The 17590-nt window shown below is 33.2% G+C and overlaps 1 protein-coding gene across 1 annotated transcript; it reads right to left on the bottom strand.

Annotated features, from left to right (window-relative positions):
* Positions 1-10338: 10338 nt before the first annotated feature.
* On the bottom strand, positions 10339-15263 carry LOC125853748 (E3 ubiquitin protein ligase DRIP2-like). The gene is made up of 7 exons (XM_049533484.1): positions 15155-15263; positions 13922-14021; positions 12668-13145; positions 11307-11878; positions 11160-11210; positions 10582-10654; positions 10339-10506 (listed from the first exon to the last, which is right to left on the bottom strand). Exons 1-7 carry the CDS (start codon positions 15261-15263, stop codon positions 10339-10341), a joined length of 1551 nt encoding a protein of 516 aa, XP_049389441.1.
* Between the last annotated feature and the right edge of the window lie 2327 nt (positions 15264-17590).

Raw genomic sequence — 17590 nt, 5'->3', positions numbered from 1 at the left:
TTATCAAGTTACTAGTTTACATGGTTAATTGTATGAGTTGGGTCTCTTGACCTCTAGTTGCCTACTCCAATTAGTTGTTCTAACTACATCGTTGAGCGGAGATAGACGGGCCTAATTGGCGAGCATTTATATTTCATCATGTTTCGTAACCAAGCAAGTTGTTCGTCTGGGCGTCACTCCTGGACACACATCAACTCAATGGATGATCGAGCTTTCTATATTCTCTGGTCTATTTATACTCTCCTCTCTCGATTTTAAGAATAGACAGTATATTTATCTCGTCAAGAATTACTAAAGCAAGAATATAAAAGTAACTTAAATGATAACCAATAATTATTCAAAAAGCCTTAAATAATCAACATTCGATCCGTACCTACAGCCCCAGAACTAGGGCGTTTAGCCACTCATAATATTCAAAAACCACAAAAAATAATTGTTTGTGCAATTTCTATAATAAAATAGAGTGAGAGAATCAAAACCTATTACAAACTTGAATTTTTGCTCTTGCTCACCAAAAAGTAGTTGAACCCCTACACATATAGCCATAGAGGTCTATTTATAGAAGTTAGAAAAACTAGGGTCAAATTCTACTTCAACTAGGATTCCTATTTAATACATTTTTTTGCTGGAAATGTCGGACAAGAGTTGGGGCTTCACACCTCCTATCGCGCCAAGCACAATGATCTGTAGTTCATCTTGTTTTGGCCTCTGAAGTTTTGGCCTTGGCGCATCACGCCTACCAGTACGCCATGTAGACTTCTCTGTACCTCATGCCTTGGCGCGCCTTGCCAGGCAGTACGCCAGGTACTGGTACCTCCAGCCTTAGTCTATTTTCGCATGTCCTTGCTTCTCCTTTCTCTAAATCGACTGTAATCTTCTCGAAAGTTCCTGAAAAATCTAATCATGTGTTTTAGTGCACAATCATCACAACTTAAACAAAATCAATCTAATAGACTTAAGATTATTCTCTAATTCACTCAAATCACGGGCAAATATTGGAAACTTAGGCATATTTTATATGCCTAAGATCAATATTTATGGACTAACACACATGAAAAATTGAGAAAATTGCATAAATCCTGTAAAATGTCATGCCCCTAGTCTACACACTGTACGTGGCCGACACTCAAGAACCATCACTAGTCCCAACCGAACCCTTGACCTAGTTTACTGCTTAGTGGAAGACTTACTCAAGCAAATAGGGAACTTTAAATGTATAGGTATACTCAATAGTCTCAATTAAACTCAACTCAATTAAATGTCTGGATATACTTAATAAGGTATATATAATAGTCTCAAGATCTCAAAATATGAAGGAACATATTGAGAGACTCATCAACTCTAACTGTCTATGAAGCCTCCAATACTAGGATAGATCTTGGGACAAGACCCACGCAACTCAACAATAAAAATAAATCAAACGTAAAATCCTCTGGAAAGCAAGGACGATCACCAAAGCTAACTGGAGTGCAAGTGATCTCAATGACGCGCTTGTTGATGACCATGAACACTTTTATCTGCATCATAATAAAATTCATGTCGAACTCCATCAATACATTGAATGAATGAGTATGTAAGGAAAATACTGAATGCATAGATAAGTGAACGGATAAAACTGGAAGAATACTCACCTTAACTAAACTAAATAAAAAAGCAATAATAAGAGATGAAATGTTTCAAGGTTCATAAATAAACGATATTAACTCAAGGATGTATATAAAAATACAATAAATTACTCTTTACTCTTATTTGGGAGATTCTCTAACCGACAACCATCACTATGAGCTAAGTGATGTTACAATGTCTCATACCATACCTTGTCGGAGTATAGAACACCTCAACTAAGTGGATCTACTAAGCTATGCTCGAAAGCAATAAGGAGATGTCTAAAAAGTACGATCATTTACCCATGTTGACTACATGGTTTATGAGGGATGTGAGTTGTTTGAACTCATCCCCATATCGGGCTCGATACTAGTCCCAATAAATATATATATATATATATACTCATGCTCAAGTAGGAATACTCTTTCTCTGTTTTGAGGTAATTACAAAAAATAACTCTTTTAAAGAGGCAACTGCGCTGAAATATCCTGAACTCATAAACTCCTGTTAGAAATCAAAGTTTCTCTTTTCTCAATGTAGAAGTATTAAAGTTGGGAATACTTAGTTTAAGATCATTTATGGTTAAAATAACTCTCAAGAATAACTCCATAAAACTCTTGAACTTTCCTTTTAAACTCAATTTAGTTTTGAGGTACACCAAGACATGTGATTAGGATATGCAGGGATTTTCAAAGGTGAATGAAGCTTAAAGGAGCTAATATAGAGAAGAGGGAACGTGGACACAACTTAAAGGAACACGTCCGGATGAAACAAAGAAGAAATCGGTCCAAGCGACCACCTTGCACACTGCTGGCGCGGGGAACCAGGCAGCAAATTACTGGGGCTAAGTTTGGGTACACTACTGGCGTGCCACCCTAGGCCTGAAGTACTGGGGCCAGGTATGGGTGCACTGCTGGCATACTGCCCCAGGCCCTCCCAGAGTCCCCAATGATTTTTTTAAAATTAGTGCCCCAAATCAATTTAGAATTGGGAAATTTCTCTTAAACTCTACTTGTTTCTCAAACCCAAAATCAATACATGAGAATTTTCATCCAATTCCTTTTGAAAAACATAACATTCCTACATCAATAGGGTTCACTTGATACTAAGAATGAATGAATGTAACACCTCGGTTTTTGAAAGAACTAGAATTAGAAAGAAACTAAATTGGAAATTTTGGCAAGTTATGCTAAGTATGAGTTTTGGGTCAACTTCAAATTACTATAGGATGAGTTAGGTAGCCCATAAGATATCAAATGAAAGCTCTTGGAGGCCTCTTTCCAACGCCATCGAGTTTGCTAATTTTGAGCTCGTATGAGGGAGATATGCCCGTTTAAAGTCGGGCTACCTAGTTAAGGAAAGCTATCCGAATTTAAGAAGGGTATTTTGGTCTTTTTCTTACCCAATTAACTTAAACGAAACTTGGTAATATTTATGGGTCTAAACTGATTTGGTTCAGTTTTACAAATCCTAAAATACGCTAGGGCTTTGAGAGAAGATCAAGAAGAGGGGAAAAGAAGAAAAGTCAAGCGTTCGTCAAGTTCTTGAGGATTTCATTGCGGGATTTCGCAAAGGGTTTTATCCCTAAGAGGTATGTGAGTTCACACAGCATTGGGTTCATTCACCCACGCACCAATCATGATTAATTCAGCATAATTTTGTTCTTGAAAGTAAAGGATTTGAGTTATTGCTGAGTTTTATTGAAGTTTCCTTCAAATCTTGATTTTGAGTTTTTGATGAGTTCTTGGGATACTCGTGTGAGTTTAAGGTTGGTTTTAGAGTATATTCTTGTGTACTGTTGTTGGGTATTTGAATCTCAGTGATTGGGGAAGAAACATTCAAAGCTAAACAAATTACGGTCGAAAAATGAATAGGAAAATTCATCGGCTTTTCTGGGCAGGGGTCGGCGCAGCGCCAGAGAAAAGTGTTTGTAGGTAGGGTCCTAGGGCGCCACACCACTGAGTGCGCCCCAACCCACCTACTGTAGTTCATGGTCTGGCGCCCTGCGCCACTCAATACGCCAGGGTCGCCAAGTCCTCTACCCTTTCCCACTTTTTTCCGTTTGAGTTCCCACGAATTGTACCTATGTTTTCTAGTTGATTTCTACACTCAAAGGTACATCTAAACATATAGAGATCATCCACAACATGAGATCATAACCTTGAATCCATAAATTCAAATTCAAGGTAGAACTAAGAGTCAAGTCTTGAGAGTTCTTTAAGTCTTTTCAAAAAGTCTTTTACAATTGTTTTAAACTTGTTTTAAGAATTGAGCATTGAGTTGAATAAGAGTAAGAGTGAAGTTCATTTTCTTTAAAATGATGTGTGGGGACTAAGTATTCCCAAGAGTAAATGTTTTCACATGTAAGATGAAAGGAAACACCGATTTCCAAAAGAGTTTTCATGAGTAGTTTTAGTGCCATCTCTTTTAAGAGTAATACTTTTTGAGTAATAATCTCAAAACACAGAAAGACTTATGTTTTTAAACGTATGAGCTAGTTACATTTTGGTAGTAGTATTGAGCACTTATATGGGGACGAGTTTAGATAACTCAAAGTCTCCATAAACCATGTAGCCAACGTGGGTAGAAAGGGTCATACTTTTTAGATGATTCCTTATTGCTTTTAATCATAGCTTAGTGGATCCACTTAGTTGAGGAGTACTATATACCGGCAAGGTATAAGAAAGTTCTGGAAGCATGGGTGAGACGATGTATCATCACATAGCTCACAGTGATGGTTGTCAGTTAAGAGAATCTCCCAAACAGAGTCTATTTTGTATTTTTACATACATCTGAGATATTATTGTATTTTAAATACATTAAGTTGTTATTTATTGTCTTAAATGATTTATATAAACTGCATCTTTAGTATTACTTTATACTGAGATGAGTTGAGACGAGGTAAGTGTTTCTTTCTATTCTTGTTCAAGCTTATGTCAAGTTTGACTTCCCCTCACATGCTTGTACATTCCATGTACTGATGCCATTTAGCGTGCATCTTTTATGATGCAGATACAGGTAACCAGGATCAGCATCCAACGTTTCGCTGATCCAGTTAAGCTTCAGAGTCATTTGGTGAGCCTCCTTGCTTTTCGGAGGATCCCTTTTATCATGCTTCATTATTTCAATTGTTAGGATGATTAGGGGTCTTGTCCCAACATCCCTCATATTATTAGAGGCTTCATAGATAGATAATTATTGTTCATTTCGGCTATTGATGTCTGAGGCTTGAGTTTCCACTTTGGCAAGTGAATTTTTTTCCCTAAATATTCTGAGTAGTTATATGAGTTAAAGTTTTCATTTGAGATATTCAATGTTGAGTAAGTCTTCCGCTAAGATTTAAGCCAGGACAAGGGTTCGCTTAGGGCAAACAATGATTCTCGAGTGTCAATCACGTCCAGGGTGTAGGGTCGGGGGCATGACAACGACACTATAAGATTCACAAAACAAAATAATCAAAAACTCAACTGTTAAAAAATTGAATTCAATATCAAGAAATACGAATGGATCATTTTGATGCGATGATTTATGACTAAATTGAGATGTAGGACGTGAGGACGAACAATTCCAACATTGTGAGAAGTCTTACATATCTGGAAAGAACAAAGGTTCTTGACGAAAATCGATGGAAACTTGAAAACGCTTGAAACCTAGCTTTTTTATCCTCTTGGAACTTTGCTCTAATTCCTCTAAGTGTTAAAGAACGTGAAAAGATGTTGTTACTCTTATTATACCCTTAATTAGGTGAAGAAAAATATGGATAGGCTTAGAAAGGATGGGAAAAGACCAAACTACCCCTCTAAAATGATTTAGGTGCCTTAAAAAGAAGGCTTCACTAAAACGGGCATATCTTTTTACTCCAAGCTTGAAATCAAGCAAACTTGGCGGCATTGGAAAGAGGACTCAAAATAATTTACTTTTATAGGTTATGGGTCACCTAATTCTTTATGTTCTAAGAGATATTATCTTTTTAACTTGACCCAAAACTTGAAATTGTTGGGTGGCTTGTACGAACCCCTCTTTAGCCCTTTTCGAAGTCCGAGGTGTTACATAAATTGTCTCTTAAATGTCCAATGTATGTGCAAAAAGGGGTGAGGCTTCATGTACTTCTCCCCCAACTCCTTATAAAGGGTTCCATAAAGTTATTTTGAAAAATCATTTTGAAGCCATATCACTAAAATATTTATAGGTTAACACTAAAAATCTTGAGAATATTGCCTAATTTCTATAAAATGTCTCCTAAATGCCAAAAATATGTGCAAAAAAAATGGTGAGGCTTCACATACTTCTCCCTCAAATCCTTGCAGAGGGTTCGTGAAACTATAGTAATTGTTCCCCATATCCTTACAGATGGTTCTGTAAGGACTTGGAAAAAAGTACTCCAAAACTATATCACCCAAAAATTTATTGGCTAACACGCATAAAAAAACCAAGAAAATCTTCTAATTCTTGTTGAGTGGCCCCTAGATGCTAAACAAAAAGTGGATTGGATCATAGGGAGGCTATAAGAATTTTTTTCCTAGGTATTTAAAAAATTTCTGTAAAGATTATGAAAAAAGTATCCAAAAGCCATATCTCCGAAAAATTCATGGGCTAAAAAACACGAAAAAATGAAAATATCACTTATTTTTTGTTGAGTGGCCCCTAAATGCGGAAAAAATGGTGTGGATCATGCTGAGGATATAGGAATTGTTTATCAGGTCCTTACGAGTGGTCCTCTGAGGGTTATGTAAAAAAAAGTACCCAGAAGACATCTCACCAAAAAATTCATGGGTTAATACACACGTAAAATTGAGAAAATTACTAATTTCTGATGAGTGACCATAAATGCTAAAAATAAGTGGTGTGAATCATGGCTAGGCTATAGCAATTGTTCCCCGGTTCCTTACTGATGGTTCTGTAAAGGTTTTGAAAAAAAATATTTGGGAACCATATCACCAAAAATATCCATGGGATAACACATACGAAAAATTGAGAAAATCACCAAATTTCTGTTGAGCGGCCTTTATATGCTAAAAAAGTGGTGTGGATCATGGTAAGGCTATATTAATTGTTCCCTAGATCCTTACAAATCATTCTTCAAAGGTTCTGGAAAAAAATGTTCAAAATTCGTATCACAAAAAAATCATTGCACTAACACACACGAAAAGGTGAGAAAATTTTATAATGCCTGTTGAGTGGACCCTAAATGATAAAAATGTGGTGTGGATCATGGTGAGACTATAAGAATTGTTTCCATATCGTTACAGATGGTTCTTTAAATGTTTTGGAAAAAGTTTCTGAAAACCTTATCACCAAACAATGCATGGGCTAAAATATACAAAAAACTGAGAAAATCGCCTAATTCATGTTGATTGGCCCCTTCATGCTTAAAAATGTGGCGTGGATCATGGTGAGGCTAAATAAATTGTTCTTCAGATCCTTATGGATGGTTATGCAAAAGAATCTGGAAAAAAAGTTCCTAGAAGTGATTACACCAAAAGTTCACAAGGTTAACACACATGAAAAACTAAGAGAATTGCATAATTCTTGTTGAGTGGCCCCTAAATGCTAAAAGAAGTGGCGTGGATAAAGGTGAGGCTATAAAGATTGTTTTCGATATTCTTACATATGGTTCTATAAAGGTTATAGAAAAATATTCCTAGAAGCCTTAACACCAAAACAATGCATGGGCTAACACACAAAAAACTGAGAAAATCACCTAATTCATGTTGAGTGGACCCTTCATTCTGAAAAATGTGGCCTGAATCATGGTGAGGCTAAAGAAATTACTCTCCAAGTCCTTATGGATGGTTCTGTAAAAGGTTCTTAAATAAAAGTTCCCAGAAGCCATATCACTGAAAAATCCACGGACTTAAGACACACGAAAAACTGAGAGAATCACTTAATTCATGTTGAGTGACCCCGAAATGTTAAAAAAAGTGGTGTGGATCATGGTGAGGCTATAAGAATTGTTTCTCATATCTTCACGGATGGCTCTATAAAGGTTCTGAGAAAAAGTTCCTGAAAGCCTTATCACCAAAAAAACATGGGCTATCACACATGAAAAACTGAGAAAATTGCCTAATTCATGTTGAGTGGCCCCTTCGTGTTAAAATGTGTAGCGTAGATCATGGTAAGGCTAAAGAAATTATTCTCCAGGACCTTATGGATGGTTCTGTAAAGGTTCTGGAAAAAAAAGTTCCCTGAAACCATATCACCAAAAAATCCACAGGCTTAACACACATGAAAAACTGAGATAATTGCCTAATTCCTGTTGAGTGACCCCTAAATGTTAAAAAAGGTGGCGTGGATCATGGTGAGGCTATAAAAATTGTTTCTCATATCCTTACCGATGGTTCTATAAAGATTCTGGAAAAAAGTTTCTGAAAGCCTTTTCACCAAAAAATGCATGGGTTATCACACATGAAAAATTGAGAAAATCGTCTAATTCATGTTGAGTGTCCCCTTCATGCTAAAAATGTGGTGTGAATCATGGTGAGGCTAAAGAATTTTTTCTCCAGATCTTTATGGATAAAGTTCCTAGAAGCGATGTTACCAAAAAAATCCATGAGCTTAACACACATGAAAAAAAACTGAGCGAATCACCTAATTCCCGTTGAGTGACCTCTAAATACTAAAAAAAGTGGCACGGATCATGGTGAGGCTATAAGAATTTTTTCCCATATCCATACAGATGGTTCTATAAAGGTTGTGGAAAAAAGTTCCTGAAAGTCTTTTCACCAAAAAATGCATGGGCTAACACACATGAAAAACTTAGAAAATCCCCTAATTAATGTTGAGTTGCCCTTTCATGCTATAATATATGGCGTGTATCATGATGATGCTAAAGGAATTGTTCTCTAGGTCCTTATGGATGGTTCATTAAAGGTTCTGGAAAAAAAGTTCTTACAAGCCATATCACCAAAAAAAAATACACGAGCTTAACACACATAAAAATTGAGAGAATCGCCTAATTCCTGTTGAGTGGCCCCTAAATACTAAAAAAGTGGTGTGGATCATAGTGAGGCTATAGGAAATGTCCATGGGTCCTTATTGATGGTTCTGTAAAGGTTCTGCAAAAAAAGTGACCGGAAATCATATCACCAAAAAATATATGGGCTAACACATATGTAAAACTAAGAAAATTGCTTAATTCCTTTTAAGTGGCCCCTAAATGCTAAAAAAAGTGGTGGGGATCATAGAGAGGTTATAGGATTTGTTCCCCATGTCCTTACGGATGCTTCCATAAAGTTTCGAGAAAAATGTCCCTGAAACATACATATATAACTAAAAAATTCATGGGCTAACACATACGAAAAAACTGAGAAAACCATCTAATTCATATCTATATATATATATATATGTGTGTGTGTGTGTGTGTGTGTGTGTGTGTGTGTGTGTGTGACCCCTAAATGCTAAAAAAATGTGGTGTGGATTATGGTGAGCGTATAGGAATGATTCCTCAGGTCCTTAAGCATGGTTTTGTAAAGGTTTTGTCAAAAAGTGTCCGGAAGTCGTATCGTCAAAAAATCCATGGGCTAACACATGAAAAACTGATCAGAAAATTATCTAATTCATGTTGAGTGAAACCTAAATACTAACAAAATAGCGTAGATTATGGTGAGGCTATAGGAATTATTCCTGAGGTGCTTATGGGTGATTCTATATTGATTTCAAAGAAAAATTGTCGGAAGCCATATCACCATGAAATCTATGGGCTAACAACACACACGAAAAATTGAGAAAATCGTAATATTCATGTTGAGTGGCTCCTAAATGCGAAAAAAGTGGTGTGGATCATGGTGAGGTTATAGAAATTGTTCCCTAGTTACTTACAGATGGTTTTGTAAATGTTTGAAAAAGAAATACCTGGAAGCCTTATCACCAAAAAAATCAATGGGCTAACACACGAAAAACTGAGAAAATCGTCTAATTTCTGCTGAGTGGCCCCTTAATATTGAAAGAAAAGGTGTGGATCATGGTGAGGCTATAGAAATTGTTCCTTAGGTCCTTACGGATAGTTCTGTAAATTTTTTGGAAAAAAAGTGCCCGGAAGTCATATCACCAAAATAAAAAACCAATGGGCTAACACAAAAAATTGAGAAAATTGTCTTATTCTTTTTGAGTGCACCTAAATGCTGAAAAACTGGTATGGATCATTGTGAGACTACATGAATTGTTCCCCAGGTCTTTATGGATGGTTCTCTAAAGATTTTTGAAAAAAATTGCCCGATAGCCATATCACTAAAAATCCTTTGTATATTAAGCATAATGTTCGAAAAGGCAGGTTTTGAATGAAGCTCATTGGTCCCTCTTCCTCTGCCCCTGATTTCAACAACCAAAAAAAGGAGAAATAAGATTCTTATTATCCTTTATTTACTATTCTTTTGTTTATGAGTGAAAAGATTATCCACATTTAAGCAGGTCTCAAATGAACCTTTACGTACAAATCAACCATCCAAAATGTTTCAATTTCTACTAGCTAAAAGTAAAGAGAATTTATCAACATTTTGTATTCTAAATTTTGACTTAATTATATAAAAAAACACACACATACACACAATTCTTAATAAACCACTTATAGCTAAGGTGCAAAACAAGTAACTCAAAAACATCTAATTGATTTTACAAAAAACATACAAATGAAAGGTAATTAACAATATGCAACAAGAAGTTTTCTCCTTGCAAAATTTGAATATTTAAGCAAAAGGAGTAACTGAAATATTGTACATTTTTTATACACTAATTCAGTTATGGGTGTGATCGAGAATAGTTCAAAACCATGACAAATTCTTGGGCAGAAGCTCCAACTTTTGCTAATTGTTTTCCAGAGTTAGGTGCTACATCTAACCACAATTTTGCTAGATGTTTGAGAGGCAAAGAAGGCTGAATTGGCATTCCTAGCATGTGAATCTCCACCTACAAGACAAATTATTACGATGGAAATTAATAATCATGTATCAAGCAGAAGGTAGATGATAAGTATTTAATTACCTCGCCTTCGCTCTGGAGACTCAATTTGTGTGCAAGGTACTTCTTTATGTAGGAAGACGACTTGTTCACATCCCTATTTAACCAGAAAAGAAGTATAACATATTAATTGAAGTTAAGAGGTATTTTGGAAAGTAAAAAGATGTATATAGTATTTGAAAGAAAATAAAAAATTGGGGGGAGGGGGTTACACTTCCATTAAGCTATCGCTATACGAGGTCCAGGGAAGGCCCAGACCATTAGGGTTCATTATACACAGTTTTATTCTGCATTTCTGTAAAAGGTTGTTTCCCTAGCTCGAACTTGTGATATCCTAATCAAATTGCAACAACTTTACCAGTAACATCAAGTCTTCTTTTCCTTTAAGAGAGAATTCCAAAAAAAAAAAACTAATTACCTCTACCAAACTGATTTATGCATGCCACAATGGCTATTACAGTTTTAATAAAAAATGAATGAGCAGCATTTCTTATATAGTGGTAAGATATGTTCAAAGTGTTATTCTCCATCTAGAACTACAAGAATATATATAGACAGGACATAATAATTTTGTAAATATTTAAATGTAATTAAAGGCTTACTTGATCTTTATGTAGCGGGAAGAAAATTGTGGCAAGGGTGAAGGACCTTTCCTGAAATAATCATATCTAGTCAAACAGTATCACATAAATTGAAATAATACAGAGAAGAGTAATACAGAAAATTGAAATTCATAGAATTAAACTCACTGCTTATCACACGCAACCAAAGTGAACCACATGGGATGGACTCTTTCATTCACTACTCTTGTACTACCACTGCTTGTACCTCCTGTTGTCTCAGTAGTAACTCCAACTTGTGCCACATTAATATTTTTTCCACCACCAACAACACCGCCACCAACAGGAGAAGGAGGAGGAGGAGGAGGATTAATTTTTTCTTTTTTCTTTCTTCCACGTCGTCCCTTTTTCCCTTTATCAATATTATTATTATGATTACTTGATGGTGCTTCAATAGCTTGAATAACACTTTGTTTGCTAACGTTGTTTTCCTTAACTTTTGGTGAAGGCACATACTCCTCATCTTCTTCGTCATCATCATTGTCGTCCTCATTTTCATAATCATCAAGATTGATTAGTGGAGTACTACTGATGAACTTTGGAACTGACTCTTTGGAATTGTCTAAGGTGTCACCTTTTGTTACCAAATTGTTCAATGGTTCCCATAAGTCATTCATCCCATCCAATGGTTCAATACTTTTGTTTTTCTTTGAGATACCATCATTTTTTGAGGACTCAATAGCATAACCAATACTCTCCACCTTCAACAAATGATCACAAGAGTTAGTACAGTTTTCATTCACTAAGGAAATTCGAAGTATTTAGAGAAAAATTAAATGAACTAGTCAAAGAAAAAATTTATTGCTAAGAGTTGTCAATTGGACTCCCTTTGGATGTGGATAGATCTGCCTCATGGATCTTGGTCCAACGTTCAACAAAATGTTTAGAGCTTATATATACCTAGGTTAAGAATGAGTATGATCTACATATGTACACAATTTGAATAAAAAATAATGATATCAGTTGAACTCACTTAATCCAATCTAAATTTGGCTCAGATTCCAATCAAGTCAATAACTTTCACCTAGCACATGTTGAACATTAACTAGTTGTTCAAACTCTTTAATGACTAGACAAGAAATAATTACCAAATACTAACATATGATCAACCTATGATATTCAGAGTCTTTAAACATGTCAATGAATGTGTGTCGGATTCTTCAAAAGTATAATTTATTTTAGAAGAATCCAACTAAAGTACGATATTAAAAGTAACAACTTAGCATATGACTAATTTATACTTGTTTATGTTGAGTAGTTTTGCCTGAAAGAAGAGGAATGCTTGAACTTTCTGACTGATCAGTTCCCTTTATCTGATTATATCAATTATAATTGCATTTTTCATTTTAGTTTTTCCCAATAAAAATAATATTTTTTTTCATATAACAACAATTATTACAATCCCACCCCCTCTCCCCTCAATACCAAATAGGTTAAGGACAGCTATATGAATCATCATGACTAAAACATAAAGTAGATTTCAGTTGTACCTGTTGTTTATAATGAGTATCATTGCTCGAACGAAGAGGAATGGTTAAACTTCCTGGATGTGCATCTCCATTATTCATATCAACAACATTAGTATTATTTTGTGAAATTCCTCTTCTTCTTCCTCTTCCTCTTCCTCTTCCACTTCCCCTTCCCCTCCCCCTTCCCCTTCCCCTTCCGGTACTACTACTCGAAACGTTGTCCTGATTCGAAACTTGATCATCAACAACAAGTGGTGTAGTATTTACTATGGAAGAAATTGATTTCTCCTTTCTCCTTGAGCTTGTAGCAACAACAACAGGTTCAGGAGGAGGAGGCGATGGATCAATGAGCATTTCGGCACTATAATTAAGATCAATATCATCACGAGCTAACTTTTTGGGTTCATCTTTTTTGTATTTTTCTATTAGTCCAAGCTCAATTAATTCTCTTCTTTTGCTTGAGAATATGTCTCTTATCCCTTGCATTTGGTGATCAGACCTGTAAAATTAAGCATTATAAGGTTATATCAATACTTATTTTTCACACATATATATACAAGGAACGGAATTACAGTTCTGCCAATTGGTTCGAGAGAAGCTAAAGTCAAAATCTTGTACTTGTACTTGTATTTGAAATTTTACTGATAATATGTACTCCATTTGTCTCAAATTATGTGAAAGGGTACAGAGTATGAAGATTGAAACTATGAATTTGGATATAAATTCTTTAAATTTTTAAAAATAATATATATATATATATATATATATATATATATATATATTTAAAAACTACACGAAAAATACTCCATATCAATATAGTTAATGAATCATACTATGCTTTATGAAAAAAAATTGACTTCTCAAACAACAACACTTTTAGCATATAATGCTGCAACAGGTGCCTATGCTCAACAGAAGAAAATCAAATACTGAATGTGACTAAGAATTTGGGTACAAATCGTTCAAATTTTTAAAAATAAAATTATATATTTGAAAACTACATTGCAAGTCAATATAGTGAATGATTCAAATATTTGGATTTTTAACTTTTGGGGAAAAACTATAGTCAAAGAAAATATTATATGACTCCCCAAATAGTAACACATCTAAAATAATTTGAGACGAAAGAAGTATATAACTCTCTCCGTTCCACTTTATGTAATACGGTTTTCATGCTTTTTCAATAAAACATACTTATTGAAAGCTACAAAAAAAAAATATTTACGTCACTATAATTAACAATTCAAAATATTTCAAGCGGAGAATTATATATACCTGATTTTCTGCAAGGGGGCAACACCTAAATCCATATTGCATTCTGGACAAACATTCCATTTATCTTTTGATATCCTCCTTGTTATGCATTTCTTGCAAACTGTCAAAAAAAATTAACATAAATTAATCGAATTTCATAGAAAAAACCCATAAAAGATAAAGAAATTTGACATGTTAAAAATAAAAGTGACAAGAAACAAAAAAAATGTTGAACCATATTGAAACAAATTAATCATACAAGAAAGTTAATAAATAAATTGTTTAATCAAGAAACATGATAGTATGTACTAAGTTCATGTATAAAAGACCTAGATCACATAAACCTTGGAAATGACACAAATTCTATTGGAAATCATTGGAAAGAACGATTAAAAAAAATAAACCCCCAAAAACAAAAATTCAAATTTTAAATTAAAATAAAAACAATGAAAAGAATATAAAAAATTTTCAAAAATTCAAGATCATGAAATCACAAATACAAATGATTTATCAATATCACTCAAAGAAAAAATGAACTCCAAAAAAACTACATTTCAATTAATCTTTTTTAAAAAAAAAACACATTGGAAGAACGAAAAAAAAAAGTAAAAATAAAAAATTCAAGATCCTCAAATGACAAGAACCAATAATTTATAAAACACTGAATATTTTTTAAAACAAAAAATACATCTACATGCACCAATAGTCTCACAAAGTAGTGTTTGATGATATGCAGAGATAGAATATTGTTTTGATAACTCCGCCTCGGTGAGAATAAGAAAAATATCGAGAAAAACGTAACAAAGAAAACAAAAAATTCAAAATTATGAAATCACAAGTACAAATGATTCATCAAAATCACTCAAATAAAAATGAACCCCAAAAAAAATTATGTTTAAATTCATCAAAGACATCGGAAAGAACGAAAAAAAATAAAAAAATTCAGGATGCTGAAATGACAAGAACAAATGATTATCAAAATCACTGAAATTAAAAATAAAAAATCCAAAAAAATTACAACAATAACAACAGCACACACCATTACTCTCACAAAGTAGGGTTTAAGCCTACCGACCGCAGAGATAAAAAGTTATCTCGATAACTCCGCTTCAACGAGAATAATAAAAAAACAATGAAAAGAACATAACAAAGCAAATCTGAACATTAAGATCATGAAATCACAAATACAAATAATTTATTAACATCACCCAAATAAAAAAATAAACCCTCCAAAAAAAATTAAAATTTTCTTACATCTGTGACAACATTCTTCAATAATTGTGACATCTTTGCATAGCTTTTTGCAAATTTCACATGTCAAAACACTCTTCAAACTAGCTAGACGTTTATCAAAATCATTCATCTTCCTTCATACACTGCAAAAAAAAAAAAAAAATTTAATTAAAGGAAATTAAAATCAAATATATTTGTTCCTTAATTATAAATATATACATTCCAATTTTGCATATAAATCATCTATTAAAAAAATCATACAAAGAGAGAAAAAAAAATTAAGTACCTTGTTTTCTTGATTCTTGATATAGCAAAAAAAAAAAACAAAGAAAGACAGATGGATATAAAGGAAAAGGGGGAAGAGGCAGGTTTTGCCGTTTTGGGAAGAAGTAACAAAAATTTAAAGTAAGTTTGAATTTTTAGGATTGTTATAATTTGGATATTTAATATGTGTGAAGAGGTTTTTTGAATTACAAAAAATAATGATATGGACCAAATTGGTTTATATTTTCAAATATAAATTTCATCGTGTAAGTCACATTATTTTCATATTTTAGTCATGTAAAATTTTACATTCTTTCCTACATTTTATTTTTCTTTATACCGATCAAATTTAATTAAAATTCAATTTATATCTGACCCAACCTAACTCATTTTCTTTTATATTTATCTCCCAAATTACTACATTGGATGCATGTATTTGATATACTTTATGCATGTATTCATTTAGTACGATTAATTTCATTATTACATGATTAATTTAATAAAGTAAAACACATGTTAATTAATTAAGATTAAGTAAAATGAACTGTAAATTTAAATACATGATGTGTATGTATTGAATTGGTGTATACACCCGATACGGATAAGGTTTTTCCCTGTCACCACCACAACATAACCAATTATATCAAATATATCTAAATTTACTTACCCAAAATAATTTCTTTAATTATTTCGAGTCGGCAAAATTAGATATTTTTTTTTGATATTATTGAGTATGTTGGAAGTGTGGCTGCTCTAAATCATCCAAAAGATTTCAAATTGAGAAGAGATGGAATTAGCAAGTTTTTTTTTTCATGTAGGGATTTTGGTTGTGACTAATAGTGATGTCTAATTTAGTTTATGTGCACATTAATTATACGGAAAATCACTTATGTGTACACTTTTAAACAAATATTTACGATATTTGTCAATATTATATATATAACAATTTGGCTGAATGACAGTATTGCTAAAAGTAGTGAATGGAAGCATGTTTTGCTAAGTTTAAAGGAACAAAATTGTTGTAAGTAAGTATTGCTAAAGTTGACAAAAATGGTAATAAATTAAAAGTATACTTAAAAGTGGTAATTATTAAATAAAAGACCTTCACTTATGTAATTTTTCCTTAATTATTCAACAAGATGATACCATTCATATTTATTTTTTTTGCCTTTTTTATATTTTGTTTTATAATAATTTAATTTAAGGAAAAAAATTAGGCATAGAACAAGTGCTTTAATCAAAGGCTAAAAATTATAGCATTCTTATTCTTTACGATTTATAAAATATTCTTTTAAATACTTAAAAAAAAAATCGTTATACTACCTCGGAAGAGTTTAAACTATGTTTCTCACATTTCAGTTAGAAGTTGTAAATTTGCAATTTAACAATTAAATGTTAGTTTTAAAACTTACAATAAATGTCCTCGACGAAAGTCTGCAGAAATCCCGATTTGAATCGCTAGTGGTTAGGAATCCTTTATTGACTAGATGAATTTCCTAGTTCTGCAGACTAATAATCATTTAGTGTTGTAGTATAACTAGCACTCGCCGTTCTCTAGACGATTTAGAGTTGTTTTTCCAAATCTCGTAATGGCGTTTGTATAGACTGAGTTAGGATTTAGGGTTACATTAACTAATGGACCGACTCATTTAGCTAGCACCCCTTATGGGTATATTAGGACCAAAAGATATTTTTTGGAAAACTTACTAGATTTTGATCTCGGGATACATGAGGTCAAAATTTGGTGTAATTTATTCTAGATACATTGTATCCAAGTGGATTCATATGTATATGGGATATGAATGATACCTGATACATGCAGATACATGTATCTAGTGAGATTCGTATATATCTGAGATACATAGTATATCGCTCGCCTCCCTCCCCATCTCGCACACCTCTCTCCATACTTTAGCGTATTCGGTATCAAAAATACATATATTACTAGTTAGCTATATCTTTTTTAATGTATGATAGGAAGCTATTAATTAGTGGTATGATACATAATTATTTGAAAGAACATAAAGAATTAATAAGTATGATATGTATGTATGTCTAATAAGATGGTTTCCTATTCTTTCTAACAACAAAATTAATGTCATATAAACTTTAAAAATCACGAAACTTGCTCGTGAAATTTTTAAAATTTGTCCTCTAAATATCATTCTTCTTTAAATCAACCTCAATATTTTG

This window comes from Solanum stenotomum, chromosome 1 (assembly GCF_019186545.1).
Source record: "Solanum stenotomum isolate F172 chromosome 1, ASM1918654v1, whole genome shotgun sequence".
In the NCBI taxonomy this organism is placed as follows: domain Eukaryota; kingdom Viridiplantae; phylum Streptophyta; class Magnoliopsida; order Solanales; family Solanaceae; genus Solanum; species Solanum stenotomum.
The sequence above is the reverse complement of the archived record's forward strand: the minus strand, read 5'-3'. Positions and strand labels throughout refer to the sequence as shown.

Excerpts from the sequence above, each read along its gene's own strand:
- LOC125853748 (XM_049533484.1), bottom strand. The coding sequence starts at position 15,263 with ATGAATGATTTTGATAAACGTCTAGCTAGTTTGAAGAGTGTTTTGACA. Across the intron at positions 11,879-12,667 it reads ATACTCATTATAAACAACAG|GTGGAGAGTATTGGTTATGC; the intron begins GTACAACTGAAA and ends CATTTGTTGAAG. Across the intron at positions 10,507-10,581 it reads GTCTCCAGAGCGAAGGCGAG|GTGGAGATTCACATGCTAGG; the intron begins GTAATTAAATAC and ends TTTGTCTTGTAG.